The sequence below is a fragment of the Sabethes cyaneus genome, chromosome 1 (assembly GCF_943734655.1).
Source record: "Sabethes cyaneus chromosome 1, idSabCyanKW18_F2, whole genome shotgun sequence".
NCBI lineage: Eukaryota > Metazoa > Arthropoda > Insecta > Diptera > Culicidae > Sabethes > Sabethes cyaneus.
This window is the reverse complement of record NC_071353.1, coordinates 24,297,390-24,322,306: the sequence shown is the minus strand read 5'-3', so window position 1 is coordinate 24,322,306 and position 24,917 is coordinate 24,297,390. Positions and strand designations below refer to the sequence as shown.

The 24,917-nt window shown below is 43.1% G+C and overlaps 1 protein-coding gene across 1 annotated transcript; it reads left to right on the top strand.

Moving 5' to 3' along the window:
- The first annotated feature begins 16,006 nt into the window (after positions 1 to 16,006).
- LOC128745485 (uncharacterized) lies at positions 16,007 to 20,191 on the top strand. Its single transcript, XM_053842558.1, has one exon. The coding sequence runs from the start codon at positions 16,007 to 16,009 to the stop codon at positions 20,189 to 20,191; it is 4,185 nt and encodes a 1,394-aa protein (XP_053698533.1).
- The last annotated feature ends 4,726 nt before the right edge of the window (positions 20,192 to 24,917 follow it).

Genomic DNA, 24,917 nt, shown 5'->3' with positions numbered 1-24,917 from the left:
TAGTCCTTTACGGCCATGAGACATGGACTATGTTCGTGGAGGACCAACGCGCCCTTAGTGTTTTCGAACGGAAGGTGTTGCGCACCATCTACGGCGGAGTGCAAATGGAAGACGGAACGTGGAGGAGGAGAATGAACCATGAATTGCACCAGCTGCTTAGGGAACCACTCATCGCTCACACCGCAAAAATTGGTCGCCTGCGATGGGCTGGGCATGTCGTGAGGATGTCGGACGACTGCCCGGTTAAAAAAGTTCTCAATAACGATCCGACTGGAACGAGACGGCGGGGCGCGCAGCGAGCAAGATGGATCGATCAAGTGGAAGGCGACCTGCGGACCCTACGTAGACTACGTGGCTGGCGAATTGCGGCCATGGACCGAGTAGAATGCAGACGACTTCTTCGTACAGCAGAGGAAACCACGGCCTGGAGCTGACTAAGTAAGTAAGTAAGTAAGTGTTGAGCCGTTGCTAACGTTTCTTGGCTGTTTTTATAAAGCTCTGCTAATAGGCATTTGGCTCAGTTGACTTCTTTGAATATCAGATGCTGAAACCCTACTATCTTCAATGGGTATTCCTATGTTAACTTCCGTTCCAGCTCGCCATTAGGCTTCCATCGAACAAATGCTTCCAACTGGCGATCATCTCGCGTTTGTTTGTAATCGATTCTCTTCCTCGTCCCTCGCCTGCCAGATTTTGATATGTTGTCAGAGAGTGGTTCTCGTAGGATTGGCAAGTGCCATTAGTCAATAGTAGTACTAGTTCTTCATGATCTCTATACTTCTTCTGTGGCATTTTATTCTTCAGGATGGAAGTACCTAACTCCTAAGAACTCCTAACTCCTTATCCAGTGTTCGCACGTAGCTCGGAAGATTGCGGGTTGTCTAACTACCTAATGTTCAGCCGAGGACGGCTTTGACTGTCTGGTATACGATTGATAGTTTTGAACTCACATACACTGCTACTAGATGATAATCAGAGTCAAAATCCACACTCCTCTGTCTGTTCCTTTATCTAACTAGATCAAAAATTGAACTAAAAATTGGCATTTGGCATCTCGAAAGATAAATAACCATTTGATCAACTGATTTTTGTTATATTTAGATGTTCCATTATTTCAGAATTAGTTTCGGTGTACATATGAGAGCTTTTGCACACAGTTATTTAATTGATACTGAGTCAAACACACAGAAGGTACCCGATGACTATAGAGCATTGCCTATAGTGACAATCTTTTGCGGCCTCTTGTACACTTGTAATCAATATTATAACATTGTTCGGGTTTTTACCTTTGTTATACTATAACAAAGGTTTTTTCGAATCTGTGTGGTCAATAATGAACTTCCCTCATATAGTTATTTCTAAATCGTTGTTTAAAGGTTAAATTGTGATTCTCCATCTGCAGTAATATATTCAAAATGTGCAATAAATTTCCTGCGTCTTGTCTTTCGACATCAAGATGCCTCTATTTCATACGGTCTTCTTTCAAAACTGTTAGTTTAAGAAGAAAAATGCCGGAATGAACAACCAATTTACGCTTGTCATGTTGTTTTCGCCTGGTCAAGACACAACAAGTAGATTATGACAATACTAGCCAGTCGCAAAGAATGTATCAATGTCGAAATTCCACTTTTCTGGTAAATATATAGAAACAAAGGTAGGTTACTAAAACAATTGATTCATTCAAACACAATACGGGACATTATGGCATTCAGAATAACGTTTGAACGAAGCAAACAGATCTCTACAATCCATGGAAACCGATCGTTCGGCATTCAAACGTAGTTTCTCACGTCAACATACACAACATCCGTCATGTTGTTAAGTAGAACCACATCATATACCAGTATCCAGTACTGACTGATAGCGCAGAGCAACTGAACTAGGTGCCAGGCTTTCAAAGGAAATATTTCGAATAAAGCAGTTCTAAAAGAAAATTGCTGCATTGTTAGTAGGGACTGATATCAATCGCAAATGACGAACGGCTCAACTATTAATTCACTATCATTTTCTCACCTCGCCATCGAGAGAGCTAAAGCAATCAAGTGGTTCGTTATGCGCCGCCGCCGGGGTACGAGATGGCGAATGGTGAAATAACTGCCGTGAGAAATTCATACTAATGCCGAGCCCATTTGCGTCGGTTTAGCTAATCTCTTCAGCACCGCGCCCATAAACCGGGCGCATTTCATATTTGCCTTTATGCTAAACCGAGCTGCAAACTTGCACACCGGAACTGATGAAATGGACGAGGAAGTTCATTTTTCGAATGAGCAAAACAATGAACTCGATTGTCCGTCGATGGAAATGGGAAAAACTAGTTAGTACGCGAACGCATGGGGGCTTTTAGTTGAAGCACCGCGGAAGGATGAATGATGAAGTGGATTTTGCTGCGCGGATAATATTGAATTAGGTTTCCGCACTCATGCTGCGATAAGGGTGTTGCCTCACCGGAACGAACTAATAGTATTTCTTGCTTCTGATCCTATAATGCTATTGAGTGTTTATATAATTAGCAACTCTCGAGCAGGCTGAGGTACACTGTTTGCTTGCTTGCTTGTGAGATCGTTCAAGTCACTTCATTGTGCGGCCAAAACCTGCCCCACCACGGTACCGCAATGGAACCCCTTGGATCGGAATGAGACTTCCTCTGTTCCATCCATGAATGGTTCGAGGCAGTGTCACTGTCACTTCACCGAATATGCTAATTGCTATTCGATACTTTTTATTTTTGGTGCGCGAATCCTACGTAGCGGTAAATATGAAATCGAGTCACGTTTCTTTCGGAACCGTTGCTGCCACCAATCGGTAAAATGGTTTGTCCAAAATCAGGTTTAGCCTTAAGAAGAAGAAAACCGATTTATTATTTGTTTGCTTATCGCTTTCGGTATGCCAAGCAGCGCGGAGCAATGCCAAAACAAAGGCCAAACAGAAAGGAGGAGAAAACCACCAGCTGGTGACGATTTCTTTTGACCGCCGTCAACGATTGGCGGAAGATGGCCCACTTTTATCGACGGGCGGCCCGAGGTGTCGTGAGCTCTGCCTGATTTGTTTAGTCGTTAGCGGTTACCAGGGATGATGGTGCTAATGCTAGCGACAACACGATGATGACCAATCGAGGAATTGATGGATTTGTTTGAAAAGTGAAAGTCGATAAAATTCTGTAGGGTTTCCTCTTTTTTTGCCATGGTCGGTTGCCAGTTTCGTGATGGTCTTGTTGTAGCTTTTCATCACTTTAGCTATTTTACTTTCAGACAGAAGTCTGGAATAAAGGTGGACATTTGCATGCTGACGATTTTACATGCTGCAAAAAGGTGCCCAATCACAACAAAAAGTATGTTAAATTGTCGTGTTCCATCCTGCCTAAGTTCAGCGTACACTTACAAGGTTTGTTTTGAATTTTATCGTACACTTCCAAGGTGAACTATGGAGCATAAAAACAAAAATATATACCATATGGTTCTTATATAGAATCACAGCAATCATGCGACGTTGAAAGCAAAAGATATGTGTTTGTCATGCGAGGGAAGATTAATAAATTCAAATGCACTAACCCATTCACATAAGAGCCTTGTCCGGTCTGTAACGAAAACCCTAGCGCCACAGTGGCAACTAGCAAATAAACTGTAGTTTCAGCAATGTGCCGCCATGTGCAACTCAATGTGTTGTGCAAATTTTATACAGTAAAATACTACAGTGAAATCGTATATTCGTGGGTGACTACCGAGGCAGTTAACGGGCAGATCTACCTGAAGGAGTGTCTACAAAAGCATCTGCTTCCTCTATCGAAGCAACACGAGGGTCCTACGATCTTCTGGCCGGATCCAGCTTCATGCCACTATTCAAAGGATGTCTTGGAGTGGTACAATGCCAAGGGGTCACTTTCGTACCCAAGGACATGAACCCCCACAATGCACCGGAACTATAAGGCCCATCGAAAAAAATTGGGCTGTTGTGAAGCAGGTAGCAGACACTACGGAAAGCATCTAAAGGAGGTCAAATCTAAGGAAGACATGAAGAAAAAGTGGGTTTCCGTACAGAAGAAGCTGCAGCCAGATGTTGTACAGAACCTTATGAGTGGAATGCTGGAATGAAGCGTAAAGTGCGAGCATGCGGTTATGGTATTGAAGTTTTTTTTTTTTTTTTTTCAGCGAGGTGAAGGACTGTAGCGTATTGCTGATTGGGTCTCGGTCCGGCTCGCGAGCAAGCTGAGTAGGTATTGGGCGGCTAAACTAACACACTTCGGTCAATTGAACGCCGTTCCTCGGACCAAGAGGACCAATATCACCCAAGATTGCTCAGTAAGGTCATTGTGTCATAGTTCGTCATGCAGTCTTGCTGCTGTCTATTCGTCTTAACCTAAAAACGCCACAGCCATCCTCCTTCATATCTACAACTTCATATCTAATCTAGGTGCCTTGTAATGTGTCAGTCTACGAACAACCCGAAGCCCAGCACTTTCTGGGGACGTATTGCAACTAATATTCAAAAATCCGTGGTTGGCAAATGCTATAAAACGTGGGGAGCTGTGACCTATTCTTCCCTAGGTTTTGTTAATAAGCATATAACATATGATAAACATATATACATACCATATAGTAAATATATGTATATATAATATAATAGATATTGACGATCTTTTCTCCTTCCAACATACCTGTTGTTATTTATACTTATCCTTATCCTTATTCTTATCCTACTCCGGTTATTATTTATTTTGGTCCGTTTATCCTCGACATCGATTACATTGTTCGTCTCCATTTTCTTTCGAAGCGATCTCTTCTATAGTTATTCTCGTTACCGGGATTGAAATGGAAGAAAAAGAAAGAAAATAGTGAGTTTGTTGGTTAACTTAATCTTTGTTAAAAAAAATAAATAAATAAATAAATAGATATGCATCTAATATAAAATAAGTAAATAAGTGGGATAAGTAAAATATAATAAATAATAATGTATACTAAACAATATACTTTAAAAATAAAAAAAAAAAAAAAAAAAAAAAAAAAAAAAAAAAAAAAAACGAACTAAAAAACTGGTGGTCTGGTCGACGTGCGAGACAGTGTTCTTCAACTCTAGATCCCAAGAATTACTGAGTCAACTTGCATAGATATAGAATCGTATAAACACCGCCCACATAAGAGACTAATCAGAAGCAAAGTAAAAAAAAGTGACTTTGACTCCTATTTAGCTCCCACTGCCATCCGCGAACCGGAAGTACGCCCCCAAAGGCTGATCCACCAAGCCCAGGGGTGCGGTTATGGTATTGAAGTTGTATAAAATATATATGCCAAAAGCATAATTAATGGGATGAAACTAGCGAATTTTGTTTTTTAATTACACGATGGTGGCCAATATTTATTGTAAAACGTGATTCGTTATCACCGTAACGTAAAGAACTCTTCACATGCATTCACACACAAAATTTTGGGAAAACACATAAATCACAAAGTTTAGCAAAGTTTATATTAATTTGTTTTTACTATATCAACGTAATGCAGAGAGAAAGTTTTCATTCGGCAACGCACGTGTAGTTTGACAGATAACTGCTTTTTAGATGCAACTCCGCGTGCAACTAACGGATCTCAGTAGAAGCAGGTTCATGAACCTGAAAATACTGAGAACCAGAGCAGAGGGTCCAAAACCCCTGGAAAGGAGGATGGTTTTAACAGCTGTTATTCATGGCTAAATGTAAAAACGTGAATGGATAAACCCCTAATCCAAAGTGTCATGCGATCCGTGCAGAGCGATGAATGATGGGGTGGGGGTTTCTATTAATACTCAGCCGCAAACGGAGCCTACGGAGTACCAGGGCGCCTCCCGCAGTAATCTGCCCTTACCTCATCATGAGGGGCTGTGATGCGGCGGACTCTGCTTTCCCCTCAACTCGTGGGACTTTATATGGATAAAAACATAACTTCAGTAAGCGTGGACGGATTAGATAATCCGTTCACGAGAGGTGGAAATCAGAGATCTCCGCCGATGAATACAAGTGGAAGCGCCAGCTCAAGCGGAAAAGGAAGCGGCACACCTTCGCTCCAACTGCATCTACGCCGGACGCAGCGACGACCAGCCTGTCGCTAATAAAAGCAGCAAACCCTTTCGCGGGAGGAGGCACCTAGAAGCGCTAATGTGGGTGGCAAAGGCAGCGGTATGCCTACTACGTCAGACACAGCGATGAACGGCGCAGCGCTAATCAGGGCGATGGGAAAAAATAGGGACGCACTACCTAAAGTGGTAGCATCACAGCAGCCCGATATAATCATCGAGTTCATGTCAGGTCGCGGCAATTTCTCCAGGGACCTGAAGCAGAGCTTGCTCTTGCTTCGAAGAACCTTGTGTGCAGCGACCAAAACGCACAACGACCTCGTGGCGCGTGCTGGAGAGGTGAAGAAGGGAACCGTGAAGGCGTCGAAGTCAGTACAGACGGATGCCTGCCCGTTGACAGCGGGAAGCACCAAGCCGGGTGGCCCGTGGATCGAAGTTAAGGCCAAGAAGAAAAAAAGAAAGGAAAAGATAGCTCCACCTAAACCTACAAGGAAGCGAGCGGAGAAGGGCGACGCTCTAAGGAGATGCCTTACTCAGGGATCTGGGCGCGGACGTGCGGAGCATCCGCCAATCACGCACTGGCGAAATGATCCTCGAGTTAAAGAAGGACGCCACCAAGAAGAGTTCCGCTTACAAGTCGGTGGCGGTAGGAGTGCTCGGGGAGGGAGTGCAGGTACGTGCTCTCACACCAGAAATGACTCTCCAGCTTAAAAACCTGGATGAGATCACCGATGTGTGCGAGCCCAGCAAACATTTTGGTCTGTATAACTTAATTCTAAATGAGATAAACGTCAGCATATAAGGTTTATCAAATCATATATCATGCGCAGAAACGGCATATACATGCAAAAGTGGAGGCGATATACATGATTTAGTTCTTCAGAATAATTTAAATGCCGACAAAACAAAACAGTTTATACGACTGAGCCGATTGACTGGATTGCATTTCGACACAGTTACGATAATATTTCTACTCTACCCTTCGCCTTCCCCCATGTGGTAAATGGCAAGTGTCAAAAATTGCATACAGAGCAGGCTATTATAGCTAAATATTCGCCCTGAAAGTCAATGAGACAAAAAGTAAAAGCTTTGCTGAAAGCTTTTTTTCATAAGCTTCCAGATATTATCGACCTGTCACAATATTTAACTTTTTTGTTTATATCATTTAAAACAAAGCTGTACTCACCTGGTTTAGAACCAAGAACCACCCGTACCGCAGTATTTGTTCATTACCTTTAAGCTACTGGTACATCAGTACCTCAATGATATTTTTGCACATCTTAAACCGAAGTCATCGTACATGTAAGCAATGAGATCCTATCTGATGCATTGAACATGTAAGTACGGATTTGGTTTATTCTCATCCGACATACGAGTTTGTGTCAATTGTGACTGAATTAAAGTGTCGTAAATAAGTTTGCATTTGATCGTTAATTTTAATGATAATGCTGACTTCATGGAATGATATGCACTACCTTTGTTAGCATTCCGTGGTACAGATTGTTCTAAATATACATTAGAATACGTTATATGCATATTCATATTTGATTACATAGAAATAATATTATTAAAGCTCAAACATTTTTGTATGTTGTCTGTTATTTCAGAAGCTCTTAAAAAGAAATTAAAAGTTATTTAAAATAGAATGCTGAACATTTAGATGCTATAGGACAGCTCAAAATTTCTTACAACAATAAGCATCAAACATTATTTTTTACTGTACCAGTTTAATGCTGAATGTCTTTTTCCAATTCCACTTAACATTTGCATTTCTTCTGAAAAGCCATAAGATGCACTGATATTAAGGCATTTAGATTAGCGCAATGGATCATAATCTAGACTTGCCCAGTTCTGAGAAATACTCTCCTTAGTAAATTTTAAGATTTCCGTTCGTTCACTTACCTATCAGAGAAATATCTAAAAAATTATGAGTTTCTATTTTTAACATTTTTAATTTTTAAAACGTTACGTTACGTGATTTTAATACGCCAAAAAACAATCCTCAAAGAGTGCTTTTTCAAAAAGATCTTTTATTGTCTTGTCAGTATGACTTAATCATTATATGCTTGCTGCTTAATATTTAGGCGGGCTTATTTGAATTATTAACATTTTAAAATAGTTAAAAAGGTAATTGTAAAAGTTTTTCAAACCAGATAATAGTTTTTTGAATATTCCGCCACAATAAAAATAAGTTCAATGCACCCTTACACACAAGTTTAATGCACCTAAAATCTCATAATTATCACTGCTTGTATATAAATCTAAAACGATGTCATATAAGACATTTTTCAAAACATAATTCGATGAAAACTGTAATTAAATACGATTACATCTTCATGATAGCCATTGTTGGTAACTAAATCTAAGAAATCGTCATGTGCGATATTCGCTAAGCATAACCCGATTATCTTTCGACCTATTTACGATTTTTACTATTAATTCGTATATCAATCATCGTGTGCATTACATACGATGAAATTTACACAATGTGCTTACAACATGTGTACATTTATACGAGTCCGATGTGATATCCATTTATATAAGATTAAATCTCGACATGAATATACGATATCTGGTTTGCTGGGAGGTCGTACAGGCTCTCAAAGAGCAAAGCGGAGTGGTGGTGGCAACCGAGGTGGTTCGTCTGCGCTCGGGTCCTGTCGGGACCCAGGTAGCCACTATACGACTCCCGCTGGTGGACGGAAACGTAGCCCTGAAAGCTACTAGACTAAAAGTGGGGTGGTCGGTATGCCCACTGAGCGTGCTCAAGCAGTCGGAGGCTTGCTTCCGGTGCTTCGTTCACGGGCATAAGGCCGGGAACTGCAAGGGACTAGATAGGAGTCAATTGTGCAGGAGATGTGGCAGTGCTGGCCACAAAGCAAGGGACTGCGCGGAGCCGCCCAAGTGCTTGATCTGTACCGGTAAACGGGACGTAAAGCACAGGCGACCAAGCCACGATCATAGTGCAAGTGACACAGTGTCCGAGTCGGCAAGGGACATTGCCATCATCTCGGACCCATATCATGTCCCTGCCGGAAACGGCAACTGGGTCTCGGATAGGTCCGGGACGGCTGCTATATGGACGATAAGCAGGTTCAAGAGGTTGTATCAACCGCAGACGAGAGATTTGCGGTTGCCAAAGTGGGTGGAGTGTTCTGCTGCAGCTATTATGCCTCGCCGAGTTAGTCTATCGAGCAGTTTACGCGGATGATAGACCGAGTATCAGTTGTGCTGACTGACCTAAGGCCGGTGGTTGTGGCGGGCGACTTTAACGCTTGGGCGGTAGAGTGGGGAAGTCCTCGCACAAACCACAGGGGTCAGATTCTGCTTGAGGCTCTGGCAAAGCTCAACGTAGATCTGGCCAACGTCGGCACCATAAGTTCCTTCAGTAGGAACGGTACGGAGTCTATCATCGATGTGACATTCGGCAGTCCTGGTCTGATAGGAGACTGGAGGGCAGATAGTGGCTAGACTCACAGTGACCATCAGGCCATCTGCTCTGGTGTCGGTCAGATAACAAGGCGGCAGGTGACGGGTAGAGCTGACACTCCAACCACCCGTGGATGGAAGACATCATACTTCGATCCCGAGGTACTGTCGCGAGCGTGTGACGCTACCATGCCTAGGAAAGGTCGACCTAGGTATGGAGGTCACCGGCTTACTGATGGGCAGATGAAATAGCGGAACTCCGCGGAGCCTGCTTTCGTGCAAGGAGAATTATGCAAAGAGCTCGTTCGGACGAAGGCAAGGCTGAATGTAGAGTACCACTTGTTGATGCACACGCAGGGCTTAAGAGTGGGATAAAAGCTAGTAAACGAGCCTGCTTTGAAAGGTTATGTGCTAGTGCCAATGCGAACCCTTATGGTGATGCCAACAGGGTCGTAAAGGCAAAGACCAAGGGCTTAATGGCGCCCGTAGAGCGATCGCCAGGTATGTTGGAACGGATCATCGAACCGTGTGCTATGCTACAACACGGAGGAGGGTCAGAAGTGCGTCCCAATCACCGCAGGGATTCCGCAAGGTTCCATACTGGGCCCGGTGTTGTGGAACGTCATGTATGATGAGGTGTTGAAGCTAAAGTTCCCGGTAGGGGTGGCGATTGTCGGCTTTGCGGACGACATCACCTTAGAAGTCCACGATGAATCTATCAGAGAGGTTGAGTTGACGGCTGCCCACTATATAAGCATTGTTGAAGATTGGATGCGCTCCTGGAAACTGGAGCTAGCGCATCATAAAACGGAGATGATCGTGGTGAACAATCGAAAGTCGGTGCAGCAAGCAAATATGAGCGTCGGGGACTGCACTATTTCGTCAACGCGGTCCTTAAAACTCCTGGGAGTCATGCTGGACGACAAGCTCAAGTTGTCAAGGAAGCTACGTCGACTATGCCTACAAGAAGGCTTCCACAGCTATTTGGGCATTGTGTCGTATGACATCTAATAGTTCTGCGGTATATGTCAACAAGCAAAGGCTATTAGCTAACGTAGTTCAGTCCATACTTAGGCATGGCGTGCCGATGTGGTCATCGATGTTAGGAACCAAAAGCTTTCCTAGGTAAAGCTGAAAAGTATCTATCGTCTCATGTGGTTGAGAATGGCGAGTGCGTATCGCACAGTTTCACATGATGCAATCTGCGTCTTAGCGGGTATGATGCCTATTGGCATCATCATCAGCGAGGACGTAGAGTGCTTCAACCAACGTGGAACTAGAGGCATACGGAGTACCACAAGATCGGTCTCGATGACAACATGGCTGCGGGCATGGTCTGAGTCCACAAAAGGCCGGTGGACACATCGACTTACGGCGAAGTCAACTTCCATCTGCCACAGATTCTGTCAGGGCATGGTTGTTTTAGATAGTATCTGCACAAGTTCGGGCATGCGGAGTCCCGCGTTTCCCGAATGCGTGGATATAGAGGAAACTGCAGAACATGCTTTCTTCATATGCCCTCGATTCGCGGGCGCGAGAAGCAACATGGTGGCAGTGAGCGGACAGGACAGTATTCCGGATAACTTAGTCCAAAGGATGTGTTCTAGCTCGGACGTCTGGGGAGCGGTCAATACGGCTGCTACCCAGATTGTACTTGAGCTACAAAACCGCTGAAAGGACCGATCAAAGGCGATTAAACAGCCTAACTACCATAGTCCATTAGTTATCTAAGAGGGTGCGTTAAGCACAATAGCCCCTCCCTGAAGTAATGCTGATAAGGTGGTTCCAGGGAGGATTGAGACTGGGGACTCGAGTAGGGTTTTAGTGGGTCGGGACCCTCACGTCCCATTATAGGAGTCGGGATACCTAACCCCACACTACCTGAGTTATCTTCCCAGGTGTCTGATAGTACCGTATCTTCTCAGGTGCTTAGCAGATGTCCCTACTCGTAAAAAAGATACATAACTTCGCCGTACAAATTCATCTTGCGTGATGATTTGTGCGCTAGAAGGGTGCGTCAAAATCTTCTCCGACCTTTTATGATTTGGGCTGGTTACCACATCCCTCATCTAGTTTTCGATTCATTCGATACCCTGATGTTCCCTCCCCTTTACTATAGTGACGGAATATGGCAATGTAATAAAATATGTGTTATATGAATGTACAATACACTGAAGTCGCTTTTTACCCGTTTTTTTACGCGGTTTGTTTTTTACGCGAATTTCGGAATTTACGCGGTTTTTACGCGAATTTTGGAATTTACGCGGTTTTTTGCGCGAATTTCGGAATTTACGCGAATTTCGGAATTTACGCGATTTTGATTTACGCGGGACGTATCTTTCGCGTAAAAAGCTACTTGAGTGTATATGAATATATGGTCAAAAGAAGAACGATCTCACCAGCAGTCCTGCGAACAGAATAGAATTGCATCATTTGAGTCTCCATAAGTGCTTCCATTATTAATTAAATTTTTTCTTCTGGTATCCATGAGCGTTAATTAAACTTCACCAACTTCGGAGTTTTCATTGTACAGTAGGAGGTGTTTCATGAGCCAAAAAGAAGCAAATAATTAGAAAGTCACAGGCCCGGAAAGTGTACATCCAGATGCTAACGAAGCCTCATTGTCTCATCATAGATGATAAGACTTACGTCAAGGCGGACTTCTGGCAGCTTCGAAGGCTACTGTTCTTCACCGCTCAGCACAAGTTTGATGTTCCAGAAGAAGTAAGCAAGCCGCAACTTTCAAAGTTTGCCAAGAAATACATGATTTGGCAAGCGATCTCGTCATCTGGCAAATGGAGTGCGCCATTCGTGACTACCGGGGCTGTTAACGAGCAGATCTACCTCAAGGGGTGTCTACAGAAGCATCGGTTTCCTCTGTCGAAGCAACATGAGGGTCCTACGATCTTCTGGCCGGATCCAGCTTCGTGCCACTATTCAAAGGATGTCCAGAAGTGGTACAAAGCCAACGGGGTCACTTTCGTACCCAAGGACATGAACCCCCGCAACGCACCGGAACTAAGGCCAATCGAAAAGTTATTACCAAGCAGGCACTACGGAAGCACTCCAAGGTCTGAGGAAGACATGAAGAAAAAGTGGGTTTACGTACCGAAGAAGCTGCAGCCAGAACCTTATGAGTGAAGTTACGCGTAAGGTGCGAGCATACGGTTGTGGTATTCAAGTTCAATTAAATAAACATGCCAAAAGCATTACTAATGGGTTATGTAGCGTTCGTTCGCTTACTGCACAAATGATGCGATGAAACTAGCGAATTTTGTTTTTTAATCGCACGACGGTGGCCAGTATTTATTGTAAAACGTGATTCGTTAGCACCGTAACGTAACCCAAGTAGCACATTTTTGTCATTTCTGGTCGCTGCAACCTATTTATGACTGAATTTAGCCATTAATCGGTTACTACAACTAATTAATAACAACTGTGCTAGGGTAGTTTGCCAATTGTTGCTCACCACCCAATTGTTGCCCACTTCTCGGTTTTTGAATAATATCTGAGAATATCTATATTATCGCAGCACTCCAAACAATCAAAACACAAATATATTTCATTACCTTCAAATATGTGTAAACATGATTGTTAGCAAACAAATATTTGGAATAGTAAAATTATCTCATAAAATCCAACTCTTAGTAGAGCCAAAATACGTCGAATGCTTACAGTGTGAATTAAGAAATCACTCATCAAATTTAAGCTTATAGATCTCAACAAAAAGCAAATTTACCCTATATTACTTCGTATGCCTTTCAAAATACCCACATTCATAATGTTTGATTAATTAAATAACTATATGTTACTATTTTTGTGTTCCAATGCATAGTGGTTAATAATTGGAAAAAAATTAGGATTTTGTCCATTTCTTGCACACCATCCGCAAACGCCGCTAAGCTAGGCCCTACTGTACCATTCTTACTTGATCCAACTCTTATTGAAAATTTACCACTATTTGGATGTCGGATTAAAACAATACCAATAATTTTCGATTTCTCTGGAGACTAATTCAGCAAAAGCCTAACGATATTACCAGCGTGTAACAATTTTCGTGAATAAAAAAAATGTTCGTATCCGTAATCCACAGTCGATTAACGGAACAATGTGTGCGGAAGTTTATTATGAGAAATTCTTGAGAAATGAATATAATAACGCAAAACAATGCTTCAGCTTCTATTAAACAGAGAAAAAAGTTATGTTGTGGCTAAAAGAACTTAAAAGTGTAGGTTTTTCTTATTCGCTCGAAAGTAAAAAATCGAAAAACTTTGCATTTGAAAAACCAAATCCCAGCCAAAAACGTATACTGCATTTAAATTTGAAAAAGGTAAGATACTGGAAAACAAAATTAAATGAATTAAGTTTAATTAATACATATATTAATTCAATGCAATAATTTTTACCTGTTCTTGTAAACCATTGTTCGGTGAAGATTGAATTACGTTCAAATACGTGTCAAAATGGTAACGGTACGGTACTTATAATTGGTAAATCTGTTTATAAGGAGTTCTTCTTCATGTGCCAGTTTTCTGTACTTGGCATTTCTCCTAATTCCATATTTTCTTTGCCGTGCAACAATTGGATTGAAGGTGTGCAATATTAGGCAAAGGACATTAATCAAGTGGGCAACAATTGGGTCTGTATGCTGTTTAACAAAACCTCAAATTGCATAATATGTGCAATATTCCAGGCTATGAAAACATACCAAATGTTTTAGTGAAAGAGTCATTTTGTTTATAGGACAAATTTCGATTTTAGTAACGAAATAGTTTCCCCGAGAGAAAAGATAAACTGAACGTTCCTGCCTTAGGTGTGCAACAATTGGCAAATTACCCTAGTAGGGAAAGAACTCTTCACATGCATTCACACACTAAATTTTGGAAAAACACATAAATCTTTACAAACGAACCAAAAGTTCAATGAATACGTGTCCAATTCGTCAAAGTTTAGCAAAATTTATATTAATTTGTTTTTAATATGTTAACGTAATGCAGAGAGAAAGTTTTCATTCAGCAACGCTCCTACATTTTTGTTGAATAACAGCTTGTCAAACGCTTGTTACATGGTGATTAGCTTCACAATGGTTGAACAAGCTACTATACAAATAAATTGTTTGTTGGGGCTGCATTTTTTTATAGCAACCACCTAGGAAACCACGTGTAGTTTGACAGATAACTGCTTTTTAGTTGCACGACGTGCAATTAAAAGGCGGTCCCGCTAAAAGACGTACAATTAGCGCACGAGTGCTTTATTTTATTGTCTGAAAGCTTAAAAAGGATCGGTCAACTAGGTAATTTTCTACAGCGTTTTTTCCGTGATTCTGGTAGGGTTCAAGAAAGATGGAGGTGTTTAGTTTTAGTGTGACATTTAATTATGGCTAAACATGTTTTGCCTTTGATTTTTTAAATGCTGCAGTATTGATGCACACTTTGAATGTTGACTGATGCAGTATTTAACAATTATAAATAACTCTTCCAACCGATCGGAAACCACACTGCTTTTGTGGAAAGCTCCCCGTCGTCGTCGTCGCCGAAAGATCAAAACCGAAAAATTGCCCACTTTACCGGTCCATAACAATTTACACTTCCAATTTACAACTTCTTCTCACCGAACAACCAAAACATTCAACTTAACGTCACGATGCCACACCGTCGGCGCGTCGTCCGGCCAGCACACGAAGCACCGCCGCAACGCTTCGGCTTCACTTTCGCTCTCATCCGTCAAAAGTATTTCTTTTTTTCCCGCGCGATCATCACGGAACAATGAACTTTTTCTTAATTTTTGCCACCCACCCGACCGCCGCGCCACGCCGCACTGCACCACACCGAACCAGCCGAGGGGAATGTCATTTTCCGGCCCAGCCTAATCAGCCGGCAACGGAGCAACCGAAAGAGAAACCTCAACGTATTTTTCACACTGAATTCTCGTTGTTCTCACTCACATACTCACTGTGCTCAAACACACAAGCTCATGCCGGTCGGTAATAATTACTAATCACTTAAATTGCCATTAGGATGCGAGATACAGATAGTAAGCGCTATTTAAATGAAGAAGTGTCTCAGAGTGTGGGAAAAGTCGATGACGAATGGCCTTCGCAGAAGCGAAAACAAAAACCCTAATTAGTGACAGTTCCCCCTTAGATGGCGCGCGTTTCGTTGGTTTTAAGTCAATAGAGGCTGTGTGCCTTTTATTTTCCATTTGCAATTTTCTCGGGTGTGCAATTGGAAAATCGAATGGGTGTCTGGCGTTGTACCTACTTCAATTGATTAGTGAATGGCACAACCGAGACAAAACAAGACGAAACTGGTCGCTAGTGAACGTAATGGTTGCATTTAAAAAGTCTATTCGATTGGGTACATAAGGATGAAAGAAAACGGAAGACATTAGTTCAAACATTGAATGATTTATGTTCGACCGTGAAAAGCACTTAGCACTCACTGTTTATGTAATTTCTTCCGCATTGCACTTTTCAAGATGTCGCACTTCAATTCACCTTTTTTCTTTTCTTCTCTTCCAGAGTCAACGACTTTACACGATGGGTAAAAGAAATCGACATCTGCCGATAGGCGCGATTGTCTGTGCGGTGCTCTGCATTGGTGTTGGAATTTCTGCGGCATTCAACTTTGACGACGATTTGGAGGATCTGATTGCCGAGGAGTCGAACGTAGATGAAGAAGTCTTTGGCGAGTCCGTGCTACCGTCGGACGTCTTCAATGGTGGCAAGCCGTTCTACGTAGAACGCGATCCCTCCACGGGGGCTATTGATTTCAACCACAAAAAGACCGTCAATCAAATCGATCTGGATGAAAAAGGTTCCATCGATAACAAGGAGAGTCACACCAGTGACATCAAGGATGTGGTGATCAGTCAATCATCGCCGAACTTTCACGATTTTCTGAATTTACCGGTGAAATATTCATCATCGAAATTTGTCTATCCTTTGATTTCCAGCTCCTATGCCAACCTGAAGTACCAGGGAAGCAACAAAGTGTCGAACCACAAAAATTTCTCAGCTCCGGCGTCGACTACGACAACAGCTCCCAAGTTTCAGTTCACTCGACCACAGTATACGACTTCGAGACAAAACATAACCTCGCTCCCAACAAGCTTGGGTACAAGCAGCGTAACACCATCATCATCCGTTCGGTACACCTATCCGACAACGTCGGGACGACCCATAACGACTTCGACCACAACAACAACAACCACTACAACCGCGACTCCAACGACCACCGGCCCTGTCAAGCAACTTTTCACTCGTTATCCCTACAAGAGCACTATCAAAAACAAATATCTTGAAACGACGGAGCACCGTAAAAAGTTCTTCCTCCCATCGACGCTTTCGTTACCAACGACAACGACGACGACAACGCAAAAGCCTCAATTAACCGAACAACAAACGACCCCTATTCGTTCATCAACCTACTACTCACCTTCCATCAGACCATGGTCCAACCCATCATCAGCCCATCCCCCGGCCACAACGCCTGTGCCTCCAACCAAATCTCGTCCCGCCAACCCGGTCCGTTTCGTTGACGACGCACCACCAGTGCCGCTGGAGGAGGAAACGCAAACTCCGAAGATTAAATTTACCATTCCGGCTTTGAAATACGAAGGAAACCGTCCGGCTCCGTTCCGTCCGTTGCCTCCGAGCCATGTCCAGCAGTTGAACCGTCAGAATGACTCCACCAACAAGATAGACCTCCCGATGAACCCTGCCGTGATGTCCTTGTCGGACATTTTCAACTCTCTCGGCTTGGATGAGAAGCAAGCCGTTCCGGAGGAAAAGGAAAACACGATCGTATTCGAAACGACGGCCGCTCAGACCACCGAACGCACCACTCCACCGGCGATTGTGTTAATTCCGGAACAACAACCAAAGCCGGCCTCTGTTTCGGAAGGATCAATGACCATACAGCAATCCGTTGACTTAACCGATCAGTACGTGAAATATGAGATCCAGCAGCAGCCGAACGGACATCGTCCGCAACAGCCAGCCGACGATCAATACGTGCGCTACGAAGTTCAACAACCGAATGGACATCGGCCGCAAGGACCCAATCAAGACACCGACCTTGGCAATCAATACGTCAAATACGAAGTACAAAAGCCACAAATTAACGTTGTTAAATACGGATCAGTTCCGAGCATGAACAGCGTCGTCATAAGCCCGAATCAACACTCGGCAACGTTTGTCTTAGGTTCTCAGCAATCCGTTAGTAATTCGGCAGAAGGCCACTTTGTCGGATCGGTCTCACAAGAGCCGGCTTCTGCCGCACTAAGCGGACATCCCTCCACGTACCAAATGGGCCAAGTGCTGGATGAGCCCAAGGAGTCATCCAACGTTCAAGTTGGAAGTTCGGTTAACGTTCAAGTTAAACCACAGGACATCATCAAAACTACCAGCGTGAGATTCCCTAGCGAAAGCGATGACAAGTATGACAATGCACCGATCATTAGTGGAACTCACAAAAGTGAAGTACTACCACCGAACGGGCACTCAGCTCCAGTCGGTATGGGCTCCAATCAGGTAGTGGTTTTCCCCAAAAACGAAAACATCGATAGTACGCTACATGAAGTATCCAACAGAATTGTGTTTGACACGCCGAATAATGAAGTATTGAATAAAAACGAACTGCCGGCATACACACCGGATCTACCGGAACAGCTAACGCCTCCTTCGAGTGGAGAGATCAACCCACTAACGAAGCGTCCACGACCTGCAATGCCTGCCCAAGGGCCACCGTTCATTTACAAAGACATTCAACGACGCCCCTATCCTGTCGATCGCTCCCGTCCTCCGCTCCTTCAGCTACCAAATATTTTACCACAATTCCGTCCGAACGCGAAAATATCCCACGGTCATACCCCGTTCCATAAAGAAAGTGGCACCTACCGACTTCCAGCTCTTCTACCAGCAAAAAATCTCCTACCAAACGGGCTTCCCCTTAGAAAACCATACCCAGAACACCCGCAATCGCTTGCTCAGTCTCCATCCTCCGCCTTGCCCATCCGTCGAGCTCCAGTTCCCACTCGATTCATGACCCGCATCAACACCGGTCGTCCGCAAAACCTACCACCCTCGATGGCGGCAGCCGCCCACATGGACGGTTCCAATGAAAACCGTCGCTACTACCGGCTGCCTCCACCCATGCTGAAGGATCGCGTTTACCACATTACGCCTCCAAACATGAAACCACCACCACCACAACCGACCTCATCGGCAACACGTTTCGCCGAAAGTTACGCCCCACAAAACCCCGAAAGGAACCAGCAACCCATAAAACCGAACGATGCCGAAACTAACGAGTTCCAGCGCGATCCTCCAACCATTCTCAAAAGTGTAATCAAAGAAAGAAAACCCCAGCGACCCAAGCTGGAACCCGTCGTCACACTGCAAATGTTGCAATCGAAGAAACAAGCCACAGAATCCCACAAACATAACCTCCCCTCTGGACAGAAGGTAGACCTTGCCGTGGAAGGTCACCCACCGGTGACGCCGGTCCAGGCGATCAGCGGCGACGACAAGCAGCCGGTGTACGTCGTCTATCCGGTCAAAAGTACACCAACCAAAATGGACGCCATACCGGCGGGTAGCAGCCTGGAACCGGTCGCTGTTGGCGGACACCGAGACGAGAAGGTAAGCCCCGGCACCGAGTACCAAAATACACCCTTCTCCATCGCATCCCACTTTGAACAGGAACCCATCCTGATGGCGAAGCAAAAGAAAAACCACCCGAAGCTTCATTTCCCGTACAGCCTGGAGAAACCGGACCCACATGCCCTGATGACCGAAATGGACCACGAATCGAAGCATCGCCTCGCGGAGCCGGAAATTGAAAGCAAACAGGACACGGTCTACAACATCGGCGAGGAACCGATCAGCAAAGAGCAATCGGAGGAGGGTCCGATCTCGAGCAAACTACAGCGAGCCACCGAAAGCACACCGATTGCCATCGCTTACACACCAACCGAGCCGAGCCTCCAATATCAGAAATATAAACTGCAAAACTCACCCTACTATTCACCGTACGGGGAAACCCAAACCGAGGTGTCCTATCTGAAGCTGGATGAGTTCGACGAGTTCGGAAACCCTGCCCACCGCTACGAACAGAGCTTCCAGGCTCCATTCCAAGCCAGTATCAGCCTCGATCCGGTTAAGGTAACGAATCCCTATGAAGGCTGGGCAGTCGTAACCTCCGCCCCACAAGCTCTAGTACAGGAACAGAACATGATAGACCGATCGGACGATCATCGGTACGAGGAAACCCAAACGACAGCCAAGAAACCATCGGAAAAAGGCAGCTTTCAGCCGGAGTTCCTAGGAGGCTTCCGACCCATTTACGCTGAAGATATGAAACTAAGTGACCTTACGAATCCGGATCCCCAGTCCAGGAATGCGTTCATTGCTTCGGCTGACAAGGCACCCGAAGTTTCCAAAGCGGATGCAACGAGTGCGGAGGAAATGCCCGACAAAACTGTCGTAAAGAAACCACTGTTCGACAGTCTGGAGGCGCTGTTCGATGACCTAACCAAGGACTACGATGATAACACGGAAACAACGGGTATGGGCGACGAGGACGATATGGAGGAAAGCACGGCGAAAGGCAGTAACGAGTTGGCGGAAGGTCGAAGTAATGACAACCTCGCGAAGGCCGAGAACACCACCAAACTGATCGACCAAAAAAGCGACCAGAAAGAAGAGAAAAGCAGTGAGTAACCAAAACCAGGCAGATTGTTGATTGAGTAGATTTTGGGTTTCAGCCGCTTGGCACAAGTTTGTATCGATTCAAACATGCGCTAATTTGGAAGCATCTCGTTAGCACGCCCCTAGGCTGGCGGGCAATCGAAAGTGAAATGCATTTTGAGGTTATGTTGATTCAATCTCACATAGTAAAGCTAGATTTTACTAAAGAAAATTTACAGTATCTTGAGTATCTAATGTTAAGTATCATTTTCTGGGCGCGATGAAGCTTCCTCCGATTCCACCCCACTCTTCCACTCTTTGTTTTCAAACTGAACCAAACACACACACACACACCTGCCGTCTGCACAATCTTCGAACCAGCAAACAGGAAACGCAAGCACGTGTGCAAACACAATTGCACTGAACAACATTACAAGAAGCTAGTCAGCAAAGCTTAATATTAGATACTTGATAGACCAATTACCTTATTAATGAAGCATATCAGCAAGGTGAAACAAAACAAAACAAAACAAGACAAAAATAACTCCGACCGAAAACCAGCTCCATCTCCGCCGAACGTGTATAGTTGTTGTTATTTGCTAAATTACGGTTAATTTTAGACTGATAATGGTATGTAATAAATTGGAAAATTGAGTAAAGCAGTAGGAAAAGTAATATTAAGTTAGGGGTATTTAACGGTAAAATTAAGCATTATTGGACAAATTAAAGGCCAATTAACTGCACAGGATTATTATTTATTGGTGAAAATCGATTTGCATCATCGGTACGGTTGCAGTGTGAAGAGTTACAAGGGGGAGCACGAGAAGCTGCCGGCAGATAACACAAGTTGGGAAACAAATTTCACGCTCTCTTCTTTCTGTGTGCGCACAATTGGTGTGTGTTCTTTACTCCTTAGCGAGCAGTAGCACCCTCATCTTGCATGCATCCGAACTGGGATCAAGTGTTTCTGTATAGGAAAACTAATTAACTTAAACTAGCTAACCAACATTACTGCTAAGAAACTGACCGCACGCCACTTGCGCCTTCTACACTTGTATACAATTCGTGAGAACTTAACTAACGTACCGGCAGGTGGCGCACCGCACTATGGACAATCTAATCTATTTATTTATTTATTTACGACAATTTATCGCTAGACATTGAAAACGAGTGCCCAACAAACAATCGAATTGATGGTTAGGAAAGAAAAAAAAGAATACCTCAGACACAAAATTTGACGATTTGACAGCACACTGTCAAAGTTAGAACAAGTGAATGTAGATTTTAAACAAACAGTGAAACAATAAAAGTTGAAAATACAGTCTATAATTATTCTCATTGGGAGTGAATATCACTGAGATTCGGGCGTTGTGGGTAATATCACACAAAAAGGGATGATAGTTCAATTAGTCGCCTTAGAATGGATTGGTTTAGACTTTGGTCTTTGGTAAGCAAAAAATCCAGCTATTACAGTTTTGGAAAAAACATTTGCAACAAACCATCCTTAGTGAAAAAAACTGTTCATTGCGGGGATTAATTTTGTTACCAGACATAACAACTGCAACAACGCGTGTTGCTCAATAAATCATATTAAGTAGGAATATAGTATTTTGCATCAAATCCTTCATTTTCGATCGCAGCCTTAAAAAGGACTAAAGATATGGAAAGCGCCAGCCCCTGACGGGATTCGTAATATTTCTCTAAAGGGTGCAATTCAAGCATTCGCGGACGTATTCAGGACAGGCGCAAGCGTACGTTACAGAGAATGAAAGAGGAAATCTATCTAAATTATTGGCGACATCATCCGAGCAAGTCTTGTTCCACTCTGACGTACAAGGTGAAAATGCTGCTCGAGGAAGAGTATTAGGATTCCTACTGACCCCCAGGGGTACATGCAGCGTAAAATGAAAGAATTTCTAGCAACACAGTTGTTATAGGAAAGTTGAAGTGACTGCTATATGACTATCCCAAGTAACAATTGCGAGCCACTTGGTTTTATTGCGGTATTAATCATTACCTCTGGTTTTCTTGTGGTTTTGCGCAAAACCAAGAGAATACGAGTCCAAACACACTTATAACTAGCTAGAAAACCATAATAAAACTGTTAATAAAGCAATTTTTTGTGGTTGCTTATATTACCACGTTAAAACTTGATGGCTGCACCACGTCTCCTATAAATTTACCAAAAGTGTGGCGTAACAATACAAAATGGCGCACCAATCAAAATTGATCTTATCGCGGTTGCTTGTCAAACCGCAATAAATCTGTTAGTTTTATAGAGCTATTAAATCAGTAGCACCCTGACCAAACAGTTTTTTTGCTGCTATTATAAATAGTACCGCAGTTCAATAACAAAATCATTTTTTTATGCGAGGCCATATTGCCATATTCGAGCTCACAAACAAAAATTCATCAAAGCAAAGTGTTTTGCAGAAACAATGTTATTATCAATCGGTTTTTCAACCACAGGAAGCAACTAAAATGATTTTATTAGAAATTGAGATTGACTAACGGAATATATTTATTTTGTTAAAACAACCAGTTTTGGAAAATTGCAAAATTTTAGTGGCGCGTTGATTTTATCTTCCTATCATATCAATATGCCTCATCGTGCATTAAATGCATTAAATGCGCACATGCTGCCGACCAACGAAATTGCTTAAAATTCATGAAATATTCTATGGGATATATTATTACGGTCGCTATACCTAAACCAAATCGATAAGAATAATCTGACAGCTGACAGCAAAACTATAACTTTGCTGCGCACGCATGTATTTTCAAGTTGATAATGCTCGCGAACTTGTTTCGCTTTCACCAGAGACGAAGAGCGAAAAGCTTTATTTAATCATGGCGATGGCTGTCAAGCTGCGAAAGCTTAACCGATTTTATTGCTGCTTTCAGCAGAGCGTGATGACTTGATTCTTAAAGCGGTTATGAAAACCTCCTGAAGAATGGGCCATTTAGTCAGAAGGCAGTTTTATAGCGGTCATCAGAAAGTTCTGGTGGAGCTCATAGTTATATTAGCGGTTTTATGAAATTGATAATGATGACCACTATACGATCGTAATAAAACTTGGAATTGTTACTTGGGGTATTAACGTGGTAATATAAGCAACCACAATAAATTTGCTTTATTAACAGTTTTATTATGGTTTTCTAGCAAGGTTATAAGTGTGTTTGGACTCGTATCCTTTCTGTATTGCGCAATCTATACCTATAAAGAAGGATTTCTGTCTGTCTGTCTGTCTGTCTGTCTGTCTGTTTTGTGTTCCTTATAGAATCAAAAACTACTGAACCAATCGGCGTGAAAATTTGCATGTAGAGGTTTTTAGGGCCAGGAAAGGTTTTAGTGATGGTTAGAGACCCCTCCCCCCACTAAGAGGGGGGGCCCCCATACAAATGAAACACAAATTTCTGCATAATTCGAGAACTAATTAAGCAAATAGAACCAAATTTGGCATGTGGGTGTTTTCGGTGACAAGAATTTATTCTAGGGTAATTTGAGACCCCTCCCCTCTTTATAAGGGGAATTATAACTCCTCTCTCCTTTAAGAGGGGGGGTTTCCATACCAATTTCCTCATAACTCGAGAACTAATCAAGCAAATGGAACCAAATTTGGCATGTGAAGGTTTTCGAGGGCAAGAAAATTTTCTATGTTGAATTAGGACCCCTCCTCACTTTAAGAGGGGGGGCTCCTGTACAAATGAAATACCAATTTCCTCATAACTCGAGAACTAATCAAGCAAATGGAACCAAATTTGGCATGCGTGTGTTTTTGAAGACAAAATTTTTTTCTATGATGAATTGGGACCCCTCCCCACTTTAAGAGGGGGGGGGGGCTCCTATACAAACGAAATACAAATTTCCTTATAACTCGAGAGCTAATCCAGCAAATTGAACCAAATTTGGCATGTAGGTGTTTTTGGAGGCAAGAATGTTTTCTATGATGAATAAGAACCTCTCCCCACTTTAGGAGGGGGGGCTCCTATACAAATGAAATACAAATTTCCTCATAACTCGAGAACTAATCAAGCAAATAGAACCAAATTTGGCATGTGGGTGTTTTCGGTGACAAGAATTTATTCTATGGTAAATTGAGACCCCTCCCTCTTTATAAGAGGAATTGTAACTCCTCTCTCCTTTAAGAGGGGGGGCTGCCATACAAATTTCCTCATAACTCGAGAACTAATCAAGCAAATGGAACCAACTTTGGCATGTGAAGGTTTTCGAGGGCAAGAAAATTTTCTACGGTGAATTAGGACCCCTCCCCACTCTAAGAGGGGGGGCTCCTGTACAAATGAAATACAAATTTCCTCCTAACTCGAGAACTAATCAAGCAAATAGAACAACATTTGGCATGTGGGTGTTTTTTTTGGTGACAAGAGTTTATTCTATGGTGAATTGAGACCCCTCCCCTCTTTATAAGAGGAATTATAACTCCTCTCCCCTTTAAGAGGGGGGACTTCCATACAAATTTCCTCATAACTCGAGAACTAATCAAGCAAATGCAACCAAATTTGGCATGTGAAGGTTTTCGAGAGCAAGAAAATTTTCTATGGTGAATTAGGACCCCTCCCCACTTTAAGAGGAGGGGCTCCTGTACAAATGAAATACCAATTTCCTCATAACTCGAGAACTAATCAAGCGAATTGAACCAAATTTGGCATGTGTGTGTTTTTGGAGACAATTTTTTTTTCAATGATGAATTGGGACCCCTCCCCACTTTAGGAGGGGGGGTCCTGTACAAACGAGATA